The following is a 19,293-nucleotide window of genomic DNA, read 5'->3' as shown; positions in this document are numbered from 1 at the left end:
CTCGAAGACATCCACATCCAGAACCTATGAATATGTTAGGTTGCCAGGCAAAGGGAAATTAAAGTTGCAGATGAAATTAAGGTTGCTCATCAGCTGACCTTGAGATGGGGAAAGTACCCTGAATTATCCAGATGTGCCCAATTACAAGTGTCCTTAAAAGTGGAAGAGAGGGGCACCTGGGTGGCTCAGTTGGTTGAGCATCCGACTTCAGCTCAGGTCATGATCTCACAGCCCACATCACGCTGGGCTCTGTGCTGACAGCTCAGAGCGTGAAGCCTGCTTCAGATTCTGCGTCTCCTCTCTCTGCCCCCTCTCTGCCCCTCCCCTGCTCATACTCTGTCTCTCTCTCTCTCAAAAATAAATAAACATGAAAAAAAAAAATTTAAGTGGAAGAGAAAAGAAGAGGAAGAAGAGAACTGGCATTGAATAAACACTCAGTAAATATTAGCTACTATTATAATTATTACACAACACCAAAACAGCAGCCTAATTGCTAGCAATTAAATGGGGAGCAAACTCTAGCCCAGCAGCTGCCCTTTTTAATTGCACACTTTGAGTTTCCAATTCCTGATGTTATCTTTCACCAGAACTTAAGCCCAGTCAGCTCTATCTCAAAACTCTTGGTCAAGCCTTCCCTGTGGTACTCTGCAGGGTACACACACGGAAACACACAAGTGAGCTCCCTTACCCTCCCCTACCTCCCCCACCCCCATCCAGCGTACTCTTCCTGCCAAGTCCCACTCAGGAGAAAAGGTTCCTTGCTCCCGGCTCCTCAAACACCATCTCACCCCACTATCTTCCCTACGTGCATGTTTTTTTTAAAGCAACAGAACAGCGCTGACCAACAAATACTAGTATGATCAAACTTTGCACAATGGATTATGAAGTCCCTCTCAAACCTTGACATTGCCATGTCCAATTGGGCTTGGTTTTCTGATGAATTCGCAAAGGTCTTCTTCTGGAATTCCCACACATGCCTACCTACAGCATTTTTCCTAAGAACCAAAAACTAGAAAAATTCCAAACATCCATCAAGAGCGGAACAAATAATAAATTGTGGTATACTCGTATGATGAAATGATCTTTGGCAACGTAAATGTGAACAACAGTCACACACAACCACATACGTCAACCTCAGACATAACAATGAGTGAAAAAATACACGTTATGGGATTCATTTATACATACATTGTTGAGAAACTGACTTCTGGTGTAAGAAGTCAAGACAGCAGCTTGGGAAGGAGGAAGAGGTCCGATCTGGAAACAAGGGGTCTTTGTCGTGCTGTCAGTGTTCCACTCTTTGACGTGTACGGTCCATGCAGGAGTGTGTTATCACTTCGGGATCATCATGAGGCTGTGTGCACTTTAGTATACTCTTCGGTATGTAATTTTAATTGCACTTCAATTGTTTTTAAAAGTTTAAAGTATGCATATAAAATGATAAAAATCAGTCACTAGTTCCAATTGTGAGTTCTCACCCATCCCTAAAGTGTCATAAAGTGAACACTAAAATCCTTGGACTGAGTTCCTTTTCTTCAATTTTCTGCCACTTTGCCTTTTTTTTCCACATCATCAAGTAGCATCAAAACCTTCATCGTATAGACATGTTAGGTCAATCAGACACAACAGGAATACGAAGTATTCTGCAAAACTGTGCAGGGCTTTACAAAGGCAGACAGTATATTCCAAGAGAAAAAGGTAACTTCTTGCAACATAAGTAGGTATTCATGAAAGAATACTCAGACAAGGATTTAGGCTTTTTTCTCTAGAAAAACCTCAAAAAATGTATTAAACATTTATCGTAGCCTTTCTGTGTACCTATGTCAATAAAGAGACAAAAGACTGTGAAGTAAGTGTTGTGACAATGGGGAGCGGAGGAAGCATAGAAAGAACCCCGTAGGAAGATCAGCGGTGGGGGGGCAGGGGGGTGGGGATGGGGGTCAATACTGCAAGGTCCCCCCTCTACTCTGAGAGATCCAAACTGAGAGATCCTTTGGGGAAAATGCCCATTCGAGTCCTGATCACTTCCTTGCTTTTTAAATAAGTTCAACAAAGATCCCAATCTCAACTATCATGTACAAAAAGCCTGAAACTTCTCCCAAGTTTTAACTACTGGTGTAGTTTTTATAATGAGTTGGGGTTTTTCCCACCTATTGGGATAGTATGAGAAAGTCCAAATAAAGGGAATGAGCTTACATTTTATTGTTGCTGTTGCTGTTAATTAGGAGAGAATATTACACCAAGCTTCCCACCCCTGTAGATATCACAGCATATAGTTTGTGGGTTTTTTTTAAAGACTCACAACCACAGTGCCCGGAAGCTAAGAGCGGGGCAGAGATAAAGGACAGGGGAGCACCCTCTCCTCCACAGCATAAACATCACTCAACACTGCTTCCTATCAACCAACCCATAGTAAATGCAGAGCATTCAGTTCTCAAGAACTTTGAAAATGGACCCCATCATCCCAATGTGGATTCTAAAGAGTCTTGCCTATATTTAGAAAATATCTGGCATACTATGAGCTCACTTGATAAATATAGAATGCATGTGAATTACTCCTGTCTTTTAAAAGAACATTTGCTCACTTGCTTCTTTTCTCTTCACCGCATCCCTGGGACGAAGAGAATGAAGGAGAGGGATAAGTCAGTGCCATCACATAAATGCAGTCCCCTCACCTGGTCTGAGACAGGACAAAACTTATTTTTCCAGAGAAACTAAGCACCATCCTTTCTAACATCAGGACACCATAAGATGATGAAAAGAGCCATCACCAGGGAAGACAAAAGACAGGACACATGTGAGCTCCCTAGATAGATTTGACATCCATATCCTGAGTAAAACCAGACTTCCTTCTCAAGCTCAAAGACAAGGGACTGGGGTCCAGTGTCTCTGGCAAAAGCGCTTCCTCCTTATACCACACAGATAACAGCTCCCCATTTGGCAAAGCAGTGGTCATTTGTACCAACATTCTCTAGTGACCAAAAGACATTAAGAGCTCAAGAATGCCTCTCATGACCTCCACCTTGTGGTTCCATGGTCAGTGCCTATAGCATCCATCATGACGAACAAGGATAAAGACAGACCTTTCACACAAGTCAAAACAGTCTCAGTGAGCAGCACTAGGGGCTGACGACAAACTTTTATGGGCAACTTCAATATATGTGTGAATGATGACACTGACAGGTGGTGAGAAAGCTCTGGAAAGCTGAACCGTTTTTGAATTTTGCTCCTTAGTGGAGTCTCCCAGCTAGGAGTTATAAGCATTAACACCTTTTTGCATATAGGACTAAAGACAGACAGTGGAGATACATCTGCGACCTAACAGTGGCAATTCTTCCACAAATACACGTACAGCTGCATGTGAGTAACATCTACAGGATGCAATTTGAGAGTAACCTGAAGGGTTAATACAGACCTTCTAGACTCCATTATTATCAAGTAAAAGTTCAAAGCATCAGAAGTGACTGCCAAGATCTGTATACAAGATAAGGCATCACGTGGTGTTCTCGTTAGCTCATGGAGAATCTGTGATGCGACCCACAAAACTGGAAAAAGGAACACCTCAGTAATAAACCTTCCATGAAAAGCATGAATGAAACTACCAACTACAGCGATGAGTACTGCCAGAATGCCCCAGCCAGGTCTTTTCAAACCAGTACCTGACCAAGTGCCCAGCTGTTAGCCACTGACACCCACTAATGGGGTACAGAGGATAATCCTGGCAATTCATCCACAAAGCTGTGTCAGAAAGACCCCCATGCCCCTCCTTTCTCCCACAGTCCCAAGTCTGGATCACACCTCATTCTCTCTACCTTTGCCTCCCACATTCCATGAGGTGCCAAGGCTTTTAATTTATCGTCACTCCTGAGTTCACTTCCTTCCTCTACATTACCAGCACTGCTACACCTGTTACAGAGTCATCTAATTACCTCTAAGTCTAACCCACTGCAGATACTACAGCCAGATGAATCTTCATTCCAAGGCAGGAAAACACCACAGCATTCCTCCCACTTGAAATTTTATTTTGGTTTGTTGTTGTTGTTCTTGTAGTTACTCTTCCTTACAGAAAATATCAAAAATAGAGTTCTGGGGGTGCCTGGGTGGCTCAGTTGGTTAAGCATCCGACTCTTTCTTGATTTCAGCTCAGGTCATGATCTCATGGTTTGTGAGATCGAGCCCTGCATTGGGATTCTCTCTCTGCCCCTCCACTGTGCAAGTACTCGCACTCTCTCAAAATAAATAAACTAAAAATAAAACAAAATAGAGTTCTGTACCTCCATGTACCCATCATCCAGCTTCAGTAATTATCCCCTCAGAGCCAATCTTGTTACCTCTGTACCTCAACTCGCTGAATAATTTCAAAGCTCATACATCAAACAATTTCATCTGCAAATACTTTAATATCATTCTCCTTACATAACTAGAAGTCCTTCACCACAGCCCCCCAAAATCAACAATCATTTCTTGTATCATTAAATTTCCAATGTCTAGATTTTCATGATTCTCCTATACATCATCATCATCTTTTACTTTTACTTACAGTTTGTTTGAATCAGGATAGACACAGTCCAAACATTGTGATTAGTCAGTTCCTTAAAAGCCTCTTCTAAACTATAGTTTCCCTCTCTATTCCTTTTTTTTTTTTTTTTCCTATCTTGCTTTGTTGTCTCTTTTTGGAATGGTTTTGTGGAAATCTTAAGTGTTTACCTTGGTTTTTAACCAATCCTTACAACCTTTTATTACCACTAGTCTGCATCTATATTAAGTTCCAATCAAATCGTATCCTAAATGTGGTCTTTTTAAAATATGTCTAAAAACTCTTTGATATTCACACCTTCAAACAGAGCAGCTTAATTTCATTCCCTTTGAAAGCGTGCATTTGACTTAGTGACTCACTTCTAATGAGTAGAATAAGGTGGAAGTAAACGTGTGTATCTTTAAGACTGACAACCACAAAGGTACTGTGGCATTCTCCTTGCTCTCTCCAGTGTGGGATCACTGGCTCCAGGAGAAGCCAGTAGCCGGCCATGTTATGAGAACTCTCAGGCAGTTCTGCAGAGAGATCCATGAGTAATCTCTTTCCAGGAGGGAAGCCTCCTGCCAATAGCCACGGACTTGAGTGAACTTGGCAGTGGGTTCTCCAGCCCTAGTGGAGTGGCCCCTGCTGACTGCAACCTCATGAGAGATGCTGAGGCACATCTCCCAGCTAAGCACCTCCTAGGTTCCCCACCTGCAGAGAATGTCAGACAATAAATGTTTGTTTCAGGCTGCTGAGTTTTGGGTGATCTGTTACACAGCAGTAGGTAACCAATATGCCATGCTTTCTTTTTTTTTTTAATGTTTATTTTCTAATGTGAATTTATTTTTTAAAAAGAGACAGAGCACAAGTGTGGGAGGGGCAGAGAGAGAGGGAGACAGAGACTCTGACACGGGCTCCAGGCTCTGAGCTTTCAGCACAGAGCCCGAAGCGGGGCTCAAACTCACAAACCATGAGACCATGACCTGAGCCAAAGTCAGACGCTTAACCGACGGAGCCACCCAGGCGCCCCACTAATATGCCATATTTTCTGATGTCATATCATTGCCATTCCTGGAAATGCCCTTCCCATCCAGTTCTTTGTGTCCAAATTCAACCATCTTTTCAAGCTCGCCATCTCCAGAGCCATCCCTGGAACCTCCACTTCCCCAACACTCCAAAATCTGGAAACAATTGCTCCTTCCTTTGATTTCCTCAAGAGCTCTGTATCTGGTTCTAAATCAAGATGTCTAAAACTAACCTGGCCAAAGGTAAAACCAATTCAACTACTACTCACGTACCTAAAATGTGTAGTTTTAACATCACAGTCTTCCTAAATTAACTGTTGCTTCAAACGTGCCAGGCACGCACTCGTCTTCACGGTTCATGCTCTCACATCCTTCAAGCCTTTGCTTACATGTGACCTTCCCAGTTGGGTCCTCCCTGACAGCCTATTAAAACCACCAGAGATCTCATGCCTTCCCACCCTGCACCCACCCAGCACTCTCCATCCATTCCCGCAGGTTTACTTTCTCCTACAGCACTTCTCACAGTGTTCTCATCGTGCCACTTCCACCTGTCTCCCACTTTGCAGGCTGTAAGCTCCAGGGAGGCTGGCATTTTGTGTATTCATTCAGTGCTCCAGCCTGAGGCCCTAGACAGTGCGTGCCCGGGACACGGAGTGTGCTCCACAACACCTTGCTGGATAAGAGATCAATATGGCTTCATACACCACATAAGAGATGTAATGCTCAATACACAATTTGAGGGGCACCTGGGGGGCTCCAGCAGCTGAGCCTCCAACACTTGGTCTTGGCTCAGGTCATGATCCCGCAGTTTGTGAGATCAAGCCCCGCGTCGGGCTCTGTGCTGACAGTATGGAACTTCTTTGGGATTCTCTCTCTCCTTCTCTCTCTGCTCCTCCCCTGTTCTCTCTCTCTCAAAATACATAAAAAACATTTAAAAAAATAAACATTTTGATATCTTAGGTATCTTTGTGTCTACAAGCACTTTAAGGAAGCTTAACCAATCTCCTTCTTCAATAGATAAAAACAAAGCAAAACAAAACCTTGAAACTCAATCTCCTTCTTCGATAGATAAAAACAAAACAAAACCTTGAAACATCCCAAAGCAGTCAATCTTAAAAAAAGATGACTTAAGAATTATTACATTTCTTAAAAGTAGCCAAAATAGTACTATCATGTATGTTCCTTGGCAGTTTGATTAAGTAGGATTTCAGGTGATTATAGATCATTACCTAAATTCACCTGTGGGCCAACTGCACCCCTCCTGCCTTTGTGTCCCTCACATGTTACAGCTCATCTATCATCTCAAAACCTCCTTAAATGCAGAAGTGGATCTTTTACATCTTCATACTCCAGATAACAGGGCAACCTATAAGCGCTCATTAAGAAAGTATCAAGATCGGGATGCCTGAATGGCTCAGTCCATCAAGCATCGGACTCTTGATTTCAGCTCACAGCTGTGAGAACGAGCCCCAGGTCGGACTCCATGCTGAGCGTGAAGCTTGCTTAAGACTCTCTCTCTCCCTCTGCCCCTCTCCCCCACTCGCCTTCTCTACAATAAAAAATAAAATAAAATAATCATTTAAGAAATGGTCAGAATTGTTAGCACCTTGGGCCACCCCTTCTCCTTACCCAAAAGCACATCACAGGCACACCCACACACACATGCCCTGTAACAATGCCATGGCGAAAACTATCTTCATTCAGAAGATGAAGCCTCTGAAGCAAATGTATCCACGGACTTATTTTTCCAAAGCAATGTTAGAACTGAAACCTTAGCCACCTCTTTGACTCACAACATTCTTGTCTAAATTATACTGCTGCTACCAAAAAAAGAAAAAAAAAGTTGAATCATTTATCTGACTTCTGACATATGGTTCCTACTAACAAGCCATACACACACACACACACACACACACACACACACACACACCACAGAGGGTCAAATTCTAACAGTAGATGGTGATATTCAAGATGAAGGATGTCGCTTGTAAATTACTTCACAGTTTATGTAAGTAATAACGCTAGAAAAAAATCGTTGCAATGCACAGTAACCTGACTCTTGATTGCCGAGGCAAAGTTCAACACAGAATTGCTCTTTGTTTTTAAGATCCAGAACAATGCTGGAAAAGAGATGTCTAGCTATGATGTAATCAAAGCTTTGTGTCATTTCAAGGATACACAGTTACATTCATGTTCTGGCACAAAAAAGCACCACTATATTTTAGAGAAAGGGTCAGCAAACTGCAGAGCTCAAGGGCCAAAGGTGGCCCATCGCCTGTTTTAGTACAACCGACAAGCTACGAATTTTTATATTTTTACATTTTTTAATGGTTGGGGGAGAAACCAAAAGAAGAAGTCACATGGGTGACGTGTGAAATTTATACGAAATTCAAATTTCAGGGTCCGTCAATAAAATTTTACTGGATCAGTCACACTCATTCATTTATGCATCATCTATGGCTGCTTTTGTGCTACAACGGCACAAGTGAGAAGCTGCAACAGAAACCCTATGTCCCACAAAGCTGAAAATACTTATTACCTGGCCCTTTACAGAAAAAGTTACCACCCTTCAGGGCATGGAAGCTGAATCCTGACCGCCTCTATTTAAAGCCTAAGGTTTGTTAATATTACTCACTTATTAACTGTGTTGTGTGACCTTGACCAAATTACTTAACCACTCTGCCAAAAACCTCAGTTTCCATAGCTGTAAAATGAGGTCAATAACAGCACCCACCTTACGGGGTCACTGCGAGTTGTGAATAATACATGCAAAGCACCTGAAACAGTCCTGGGCACAGAGTGAGCCACTGTTGAACACCGGCTGGAACCATCATCCCTTCTTGCTCCGGAACGTGTTTTCCAAACACGTGCCACCAAGGTGCTTAGACTTCAAACTAGCCCCACAAACCTACTCACCAAGGTAGAAGTGAAGAATGAGACAACAAGAAAGGAAAGAAAAAGCAGAATGAAGAGGGGGGAGCAGGGGATAAGAAGTGAAAGGAAAAAGCAGGCAGACCCCACTCAGCAGGGACAGTAGGTGGCCTACTCGAAGGGGAAGTATAAATTAGGATAATTTCATCTACACTAGCAGATTAAATAACTTCTGTGGGCTGACTGGATACTAATCACCATGTGGAAGCTGTCTCTAGGGGGGAAAAGTATTCACAATTCCCAGCAAGTGACTTACAAATGAACCGCTGGGTCAAGCCCATTTCCAAGTGGAGAACTTCCTGTATTTTACATTCCTAGACAAATGACAAGTGAGAGTTGTGGCACACTCTGCATCTTGTGATCCATGTCTAGTAGCTATTTAAAAGGAAACCATGTGTGTAAGGACCCTGTGCAGCCCAGGAGCCCCTCCTCGGGCCCCTCGGAGGAGGCCAGGGGTAAGCAGTCTTAGCCAGGAGTCCTCATTGTGTTCAGAATGGCGCTTACTTCCAAACGCTAAGAAAAAACCCTGTTCCCATAAATAGAACACGAGCTCATTCACCAAAAATGGACGTGCGTGGCAACTGGGAGGTAAACATGGTGTTAATAGAAGAGACACTTAACCTGCTACCGAGGTTGGGAAACGCTCTTTCCCAGGGCTCTCATCTGGAATATCTTCTCTACGCAAAGCTGAGTTCCTGCTGTTTCCATGTATCTTTACAAATTGCACTGTTTCCTTTCTTCAATTATTATTTCAAAACCCTAGACACTTCCCCCACCCCCAAAAGAATTGTTGTAACACTCACAACTGCACCAGAAACAACTCTCTTTATTCTTCCAGTCCAACCTTGATCCCTCTAACCCTCACTATTGCTTTGGTTCATGCTTACAGTCAATCTTCCCTGCAGAGGCTAAACACACATACCAAATATGTTCAAAAGACGTGATGGAGAAGCATGACATGTAAAACCTTAAAGAAAGAAGAGACATTATTACCCAAGTGATTTCTACCAATTGTGCAGGAAAGGCAGAGTGATTGAAAGCAATCACCCAGGACAGCAATTCAGATGCTCCTGAGTAGAGGCAAGGTGAAAACACTCACTGAGAATGAATCTGCTGGGACAGTCCTACGGAAGGCTTCGGCTTGAGGGTCAAGGTCATCTGGGCCACAGGACTGACTCTTGGAAGAGTGTCTGCCTTCTTAGACGAAGTGTGCTTTGCTGCTTGCTCAGGAGGGACCCAGGAGGAAGCAGCCGCAAGACTCTGCCCTCCAAAGCCTGGGGATGAGGTGTCCTGGGCAGCTGCTGTCTCACAGGCTTTGCCCTTGGTCCCCGGTTTACACACACAGAGTTGAGGCCGGAGACACATCCCTCCATTCTGGCATGGTGGAACACAGCTTGCTGCAGGGAGACAACAGAAGACACAACTCTGAAGAAAAGCATTGGAGACTTAACAAGTCCTTCCAAGGGCTTTTAACATCAGCACCAGAATGCTCTCCAATAAAATAAAACCTTACTTAAAGACATGATGACAAGGACAACAATGATGACGATGATAGCTAATATTTATTAATGGCTTCCCAGGTGCCAGGCAGTTCTAATACGTATCGACAAATTGAACGCCACCCCCCTCCCCAGCAACCGCGGTAAGGAGAGGTTTTATTTTGCCTGTTTTACTGATGAGGAAATAGACACAAGGGTTATGTAATTTGCCAAAGGTCACACAACTATGAGTAAATAGAAGAGCTGGGACTTGAATCCAAGTGAACTGGCTCCAACATCATCTTTCTTTTGTTTTTGCTTTTGTGTGTGTGTTTTTCAACGTCATCATTCTTAACCACTTCATTAGAGCTGCCTCTCAGAAATGCACCAGAAATGCATCAGCAATGGAAAACTTAAGAAAATGCTTTGCCTTTCTTTTTAAATTGTGCTCAGTGGCTTAAGTTTAAATTTCAGGTACCCAAATAAGATGTGATAAGCCCAAATCCAATCCCCAACCCCAAAAAAGTGCTACAAATTTCATCTTGCATAAGCTATCGGAGCCTGGAGTGACTGACTCAGAAATGCAGACTAACTCACTTTTTTGTTTTTACATGACAGAAGGATACAGAGGTTGAAAATCATCCAGATACACTTTTATACTTCTGTTTTCAAAAAGCCAGTGCCCTGTACACCATTCCTAATCTTACAGTGAAAGGCAACCAAGAAGAAGCAAGCCCTTTATCTCCTATTTGCTAGGATGCACGTACTCGGAATCACAAGACTTGTGGCCAGAGTTTCAAAGTTAGCGGGGCTACGGGTCATGGGTAAGTGGGTTTCATCACAGGCAAGGTCCCAGAGAAGTTGAGATGTTATCAACTTAAATTTCATTAGGTTAATGTTATATAGGCTGATGGACAGGATTCCTTCAGTTTATGTGTCCAAATGCACTCATTTACACCAACTGATTTTGTTATCAGTCCACTTTTGACTTAAACTAAACCCTTGGTCCTCAAGCAGATCATACTACTACAACACCCATAAAATGAAATGCCAGATTCAGTCCATAAACATTTACAAAATAGATGAGGGATATGAACAAGAGGAAGCTTAACTATGGATGAGCCAAATGACCAAGACCTAAAAGCCCTTTAACCTCCTGATTTTCTATAAAAGAGAGAAGCAGCTTTCCCATCTTCCTACAATATGATTCCGATTAGTTATAGAAAATAATGGTAAGAAATGACTGTCAAGTGTCAGAATAGGCTGACAAATTTTCCAAAAGTGGGAAGGGATTCTTAAAAAGCAAAGAAAAATGCAACCAGCTCCCTACGTGACCTTAGCTTGTTATTTAACCTTAACCTCTGTACCTATACATGTTTGGGGGCAGGAGGGCAGTAACTGCTTGTTCTAAAACGGTCCCCAAGAGCTCTTCCCAAATTAGGCTTCTAGAATTCTAAGTCCAAAACTATGCACTTCCAGGGTTCAGGATTCTAATTTATCAGCATTTTCCGGGCCAACCAATGATCATTGGGTCCCTACTCGGCCATGGTTATTTATGGAATGTCACAGAAATGGAAATGGGCTCCACCCAGAGAGAACAGAAGTGGCCACGAGGGAGGACAGGACGGGGCTTTCAGAGCTGAGCCTCTGCCAAAGATCACCCCCCCCAGGCACTTTCATGTATACATTCTCTTCATGCTTTCAATTAGAAACATGTTTCATTTTAACATCTGAGAATGATTTCCGCTTCTTCTCCCTCCCAAGGTGTGCTGCAAATGTCCCCTCATCTACCAGGAAGGCTGCACAGAGCAGCGTACGAAAGTTGGTACCCAGATGGGGGCCAATCATGAAATTTTCCAAAATACCACTGAGGATATACAACCAGAACCTGTCTTTAGGAGGACAAAGAGGGATTCGAAGCGTCAAAGGGTAGAGATTTTTTAACTCTACAAATTTGGTAGCATGTGAGAGGCAGGGACCTTAAACTTATAAAAACTTTCTACCATAAGAGAAAGAACATGTTATAGAGTAGTGTGACTATATATGATACCACCCTTCTGCAGTAAATGTTGAGAGAACAATAACACGGGGGCACCTGGGTAGCTCAGTCGGTTAAGCATACGACTTTGGCTCAGGTCATGATCTCACAGTTCCTGAGTTCGAGCCCTGGTGGAGCTCTGTGCTGACAGCCTGGAGCCTGCTTCGGATTCTGTGTCTCCCTCCTTTTCTGCCTCTTTCCCACCTGTGGTCTCTATCCGTCTGTCTCTCTCTCTCTCAAAAATGAATAACATTAAAAAAAAAAAGAATTAAAAACAAAAAAGAATAAGGAGAATGACAATTTTCCCTTCCACCTAACCCCCCATAGGCTCTGACAGCAGCTTCCTGGAGCATGCAGACAGGAGGGGCTGGCTGGACCTGGGTCAGGGAAGGGAGGGGTGGGACAGAGTCCCTCAATGCCAAGGTAAGCCCCTCACCTGCCATGAAAAGAAAAGCAAACCTCACGTCCTGCAACCACATTTTATCAAGCCGTTTCTCCTAGGAAACTGGGACTCCATGTCGTTGTGGTTCTTGTGTGGCACTTGCTAAAGTGTGGTGCTTGGACCAGTGGCGGCAGCCGCCAGAAGCGCTTCAGAAGGGCACAATCTTCCATTGCCCCAGGTCTGTTAAATCCCAGACTGGAGTTCAGCAAACTGACCACCCTCTAGAGGAGTCAGATGCACACCCAGCTCTGAAAACCGCGGACATACAATGTTTGGAAACAGGCACTCTTCCACCAGCAAGTGTTTTGAGAATTTTTCTTAAACTCATTTTTTCTAAGTCCAGTATAATTAACATACAGTGTTATGTTAGTTTCAGGTGTACAACATCGTGATTCAACAATTCCACAAATTAGGATTTACATTTTTATAACTGCAAATTTGGTGTTTTCACCCCTACAATTGCATTTATTTTATTGAATTCTTGCTGTGATAAATGTGCTTGTTTTATGTTGCTGCCCTTTTATTTTTAATGCATAAAAAAAAAAACTTCCCATGTGACCAAATTCTCAAGATTATTATGGGTCCCTTCCAAAAGTTTATATATTGTCATCATCTACTTCATGGCCAATGCAAAAATTTGTAAGCTCTTATGAGAAAACTGTTATTCTAACCGAGGCAATGAACTATGTGGAAAATTATAAATAAATGTTACAGAAGTATTTTAAAACCACTTTTTCCACCAGTCGATTCTGCATTTGCCCAACCACAAGTAGTTCAACACAATAAGTAAACACTACATCAAGATATTATCAGTGGGGTGGGCAGTGGTTCTCAGGCTTTGCCACACATTAGAATCACTTGGGGAGCTTTTAAAACTCTCAAAACCCAGGGCTGACACCAGCCTCTGAATCAGAATCTCTGGGGGAGGGGATCAGACATCAGTTTAGGTTGCTTTTGTTTTTGTTGTTGTTGTTGTTTTTCTTAAACTCTCCAGGTGATTGCAACATGCAGCCAAACTTGAACAAAATCCTAATCCAGACTGGCTGACAGATTGGGTTTCATAAAATGCAGCTCTTTGGATTTTTTTTTCTCCTTTGTTCAAAAACTTTCAACCCAAGTTAGCTGCCTGTGAGATACATTAAAGACCCCCTGCACCTGGCCCAAGCCCCCCTTCCACCCTCACTGCCCCCTGCCCATCCCTACAGAAGCCCACCACTCCCCACCTCTGCACATGGTGCCCTGTCCCGAAACATGTCTCCCAAGCTCGTGCTCATGTGAAACCACCTCCTTCTCCATGAAGTCCTTCTCAAATGCCCACCAGCCCCACCGTGATCTGTTGGACACCTGAACTCCTGTCCCCTTTTATCTTTCACATCACAGTCCCTATACTCTGCCGCATGTCATTAATGATCTCAACAAGTTCTCTTATGTCCCGAATGAGATTATAAACTCAGGTCCATTAATTGGCTTACGTAGAATTTCCAGTACCCTAGGATGGGAGCTTTAACCTCATCTTGGTCCACTAACTGGTGTGAAAGCAGAGCCACACCTTTCCAAAGGATGCTGGGAGTTGACGACATCTGAAAAGGGAATACAATCAGTGGGCTCCTAATCCGCTCCATGATGACGTCTAAACCTCCAGGCTTCATTTGCAAGTTGCATCTTCGATCAAATCTCCAATCCTCCAAAGATGTTTTTAAACACAAATTAATATTAAAATATACTCTGCTAATGTAGAAGATCTGTAGTGGCATTAAACAATCTGCAGTTAAAGAAACCATCTCAGAAGCCCAGATCCGATGTATTCTAGAAGAAGTTTGAAGGGATAGGACACTCTGAATCAAGCTGGTCAAGAATGAACAGAAGAGAATATCACAGGGCGCCTGGGTGGCTCAGTAGGCTAAACATATGACTTCATTCGGCGCAGGTCACGATTTTGTGGTCCTTGAGTTCAAACCCCACACTGGGCTCTGCTCTCACAACTCAGAGCCTGGAGCCTGCTTCAGATTCTGTATCTCCCTCTCTCTCTGGCCCTCTCCGACTCATGCTCTGTATCTCTCTCAAAAATAAACATCAAGAAAAAAAGAAAGAAAAAGAAAAGAAAAATCACAATGCACTGGTAGAAACTGTGACAAGTTACTAAACTTCCAGGGCAAAAGCATGTTAAGGAGATTAGCCTAAGAGGTTCAGATGCAGCGGAAACAAAAAAAGAGCTTCTGCAAGGTGCCTGCACACAGAGATAGCTCAGAGAACTGCAGACTATTCCCTGAGCATTCACCTGATACCAAGCTGAACAGGGCAGAACACCATGAGGCCAAACTCCCCAGGACCTGTAAGGTGCAAATTCCCAATCCTGACCTGTCAAAGTCAAGACATTCAGTACAGCCCCCAGAATTAAACCCCTTTTGTTTATTAAAGTTTATTAATTTTGAGAGAGAGAGAGGGAGAGGCAGAGAGAAAATCCCAAGCAGGCTCCACACCATCTGTGCAGAACCCAGTATGTCAGATGCTTAACCAACTGAGCCACCCAGGTGCCCCCAGAATCAAAGCCCTTTAAAGAGAATAGCAAACCTGGATATCAAAATCAGGCAAGAAGAGTACATGAAAAGAAAGCTAACACACAAATCAGTTAAGGATACAGGTACAAAATACCTAAGTAAAATATTATTTCAGAAACAGAAAAGCAAGCAGAACTAATTCCAAAAACATAAGGATGGCTTTAATGTCAACAAATCTGGCTACGGAATTTCCCATGTTAGAACATTAAATGAGAATTTATCTCAATGAATGCAAAACAACTTCCAATAAAATTCATCACTTACTCCTAGTAACAAACAAAACTTTAGCCAACTAGAAATACAAGGGGATTTCCTTGTTCTGGTAAATAGGACCTACAGCAAATCCCACAACAAACAGCATACCAAAACATACAGCAAATACTACGAGGAAACTGTAGAAGCATTCCTATCAAAGTCAGAAACAAGTCTAAATGCCTATAATAGCCTCTAATAATTGATGTGGTATTGTAGTGTGCAGCTAATAGGACAAAACAAGAAAAAGAAATAAAAGGTCTAAGAACTGGAAGGAAGAAACAAATCTATCATTATTTTCAATTCAAGTAAGTGTCTACATAAATGATTGAAAAGACTGTACAAACTATTTTAAGTGATAATGTGGCACTGGTTTAGAGACAGAGAAACAGATCAATACAATATAACATAAAACTTACAAACAGACTAAAATATGGAGTTGTGCAAGGTGATGGAGGAGATATAATAAATGGGTACAGAAACAATGGACTACTTAGTGCTGTTGGAAAATAGGCATTTAACTAAAAGAATTAAAATTAGATCCCTCCAGGTGCCTGGGTGGCTCAGGTGGTTAAATGTCTGACTCTTGATTTCGGCTTAGGTCATGATCTCACATCTTGTGAGTTCGAGCCTGGGGTTAGGCTCTGTGCTGGAGGTGCAAGTGTTAGCAAAGATTTAGGGAAATGGGAACTCAATTAAATACTACTATGTACTGCTCACAGGATATATTTTATACTCACCTCTGTAAAAAGCAATTCGGCAATAGTTAGTAAGGTTCTAATGTGAAAACCCTAATACCCAGCGATTTTACTTCTCTGCTGTCATGTGCTCAAGGAGACACATACAGGTATGTTCATGGCACACCAGTAACAGTAGGAAAATACTGATATCGATAAACTGTATTATATTCATACAATGAAATATTACACAGCAGTTAAAATCATGACCCACATCTGCATCTAGCTCCATGGAGGGATCATGAAAATAACATTCACTGAAAAAGTAAATTACATGATGATACTTTGGAATACTGTTTTTTGTATGATTGTAATAACTGTCCGTGTAATCTTTTAAACATATAAAACAATGCCAGTCATTTTTAATAGACCTATGAAATCAACAAAAGCATAAAAAATTATGTACCACATTCACACGAAATTCACAACAGCGATCACCTCTTGGAAAGAAGTAGAACACTGTAAGAGAAGAAAATAAATCACTTTACTGGCCCTTTTTTTTTTTTTCCTTAGAAGACAGATGGGCAGGAGACAGACAACAAGGCTACTCAGCTCAGCTGTGCACAGTACCTACACAGGGATTTACTACTCCACCCTTTGTACTTTTCCGTGTATTTTTCTATTTTTTCAAAATCGAACTAATTTTTAAAAGCAATCCCGCAAAGGCAATTGAGAATTGAAGGCAGCTAAAACATGTTCCTTAATCACAGTGGTGCCAACAGGTGGTTCTAACAGGTATGAGGCAGGTCAGTGTCAGAAAGCACCACCATGACCAGGATGAACTCAGTCCACAACCCCTGAGCTTGCAGAAAGCCGACGTCAAGACGTGGGTGAGTAGGATACACAGAGAAATCCTACTCTGTCCTGGCTGCCAGGTCGGTCTTCTGAAAAACCCCTTTCATCATTTGAAACAAATTCTCAGATTTCACCCCAAACAAATACTCTCTGATTTCTTCCATATTTGAATCCAACTCCAGTTGACAAGCTGATCCTTAAGTTCTTTAAAAGTTTGGTGATTGTATTTTTAGGAAGTAACCCATGCCCTGAAGCTCAGCCTCTATTGCTTTTAATTCTAAAAAAGTAACTCTTAGTTATATTTAAAACCCATCCCAGCCCACACAGGGCCAACAGTGTGACTATCTCTGCCCCTTGCTTTTCTCTCCAAACAAGTTGTAGCATGTCGACCACATGTGTCCCGCGGAGAAATGTGAGTCTAACTGTGTCTTCTGTGATCAGAGACAGCAGGTGAGAAATGGCTTTGCTGTGTGTGTCTTCACAGTAATTCCCAGCTGCCCTTTGAAGTTATTCAATAACACTAAGTGATATCAGATCACAAGAAACATAGCATGAGGTCACACATCTTGGTCTAACTCTGTCTGCTCCTTGTACCAAACCCAAATAAATGCTGGGCTTGCCTCGCAAATGTCTCCAGGTCAGCTTCCTCCAAAATCCCTAATGAGCAAAAAATATTAGCATAGCATCCCCATGCCTTTTCTATCCAGCCTTATGCAATAATGAAGAATTCCACATCACCAAATTTTGTACACAGGTGAACCAAGCACCAACACGTATAGTAACCCTTAGGGGGTTTGATCGTTAGGAAAAGCCACGTGAAATACTTTAGGGCTGGGTGTGTGTGTGTGTGTGTTCATGTTCTCTCTCCAAGTCAGGCTATCAAGTAGCATAGGCTTTCTCCCCACTCTCTCCTACCCGGTTTGCTTTTGTAATCTACCCCCGATCCCAAGTGACAACTTAACCAAGCAGATAGTCAGATGGTTGTGCAGACAGTCTGCACCAATTATATGGAATGCAAGTCACAAAGGTTGTGTGTGGAATTTCCTGGCTTTTTTCAGGAGTTTAATGCCTTTGTGTCAAGTACGGAGCTGCCATCTGCCTAATTCCCCAGGAGCTGTGTTCTGCAAGGTTGAGGTTCTGGAAGCCTGAGCTCAGCAGGAGTAGCTTGTTACTATGTGATTTAATTTAAAATAGGTCGTCAACTGAGGCCAAACACACTCCTCCCAATGCCATCAATAACTGTGAAATCACTCATGGAATAGAACATAATTAAGTCGTAAGTCATGTAATGAAAACCCACCAGCAGTTTTTCTGGGTTCTGTTTCTGGTCTTATTACTGTCGTTTTATTAACATTTCTTAACTTTTTTTTTTTTTTTTAAGTCCATGAGAAAAGAAAAGAAAACAAAGTTAAAGATCTACAGTTTAGACTATATAAACATTTAATTAAAAATAGCAAAAGGAAGGGGCGCCTGGGTGGCGCAGTCGGTTAAGCGTCCGACTTCAGCCAGGTCACGATCTCGCGGTCCGTGAGTTCGAGCCCCGCGTCAGGCTCTGGGCTGATGGCTCGGAGCCTGGAGCCTGTTTCCGATTCTGTGTCTCCCTCTCTCTCTGCCCCTCCCCCGTTCATGCTCTGTCTCTCTCTGTCCCAAAAATAAAAATAAAAAAAAAAAACGTTGGAAAAAAAAAATTAAAAAAAAAAAATAGCAAAAGGAAGAGAAAAACCCGAAAAATATTTTCAGAAAATGCTATTATATAGAAAGAATAAAAGTCTTTAACAAGTTAAAGCCAAAAACTGAAGAAAAAAAAAAAAAGGACAAAAATAGACAATAAAACAGAAGAAAATGCAATTAGTAAAAAAACTTGTGGGGTAATATCCAAATTAATCAAGTCATCAAAAGAAATGCAAACTAGGGGCGCTCGGGTGGCTCAGTTGGTCAAGCATCAGTCTCTGATTTTGGCTCAGGTCACTGTTCAGGAAGTTCGAGTCCCGCATCAGGCTCTGCGCTGACAACATGGAGTCTGCTTGGGATTCTCTCTCTTCCTCTCTGCCTCTCTCTGCCTCTCTCAAACGTAAATAAATGAACTTAAAAAAAAAAAAATAAATGCCAACTAAAACAAGGAGATACAATATTTGGCTAGAAGTCACATAAAAGTATTAATACAAAGTACCACAAAGGTGGTAATAAAATGGCACAAGCCTTTTAAAAAGCAGTTTAACACCATGTTCCAAATATTTCAGTAGCCTCATTTCTAGAAATTTATTCTAACAGTAGTCAAAGAAGGAAATCACTATGCACATACATATGTCAGCTGTCCACAGCCGTGTTATGTATGCTAACGAAAAATTCAAAAGAAGCATCCAGGTTGAGTCAAGTACAGTATTACAACCATTCAAAATTAGAATTGTAATGTGACACTAAGTTTTTTTAAATCTTAATACTGTTCATGTGAATTAAAACAGGGTTTTGTTAGTTATCAATCACCTTCTCTAATAGTATAATTTTATTTTGTGCACTA

General features: G+C 42.1%; 1 protein-coding gene across 6 annotated transcripts in view; it reads right to left on the bottom strand.

The window, feature by feature from the left end:
• LTBP1 (latent transforming growth factor beta binding protein 1) overlaps positions 1–19,293 on the bottom strand; it is a 401,303-nt gene that overhangs the window by 345,789 nt on the left and 36,221 nt on the right. For all 6 annotated transcript variants that reach the window (XM_060652208.3, XM_060652235.3, XM_060652189.3 and 3 more), the window contains exon 3: positions 9,575–9,872. In XM_060652208.3, coding sequence (XP_060508191.1) covers positions 9,575–9,872 — 298 coding nt within the window. The remainder of the gene's footprint in view (positions 1–9,574; positions 9,873–19,293) is intronic.

The sequence above is a fragment of the Panthera onca genome, chromosome A3, assembly GCF_046562875.1.
Source record: "Panthera onca isolate mPanOnc1 chromosome A3, mPanOnc1 haplotype 2, whole genome shotgun sequence".
Lineage (NCBI taxonomy): Eukaryota > Metazoa > Chordata > Mammalia > Carnivora > Felidae > Panthera > Panthera onca.
The sequence above is the reverse complement of the archived record's forward strand: the minus strand, read 5'-3'. Positions and strand labels throughout refer to the sequence as shown.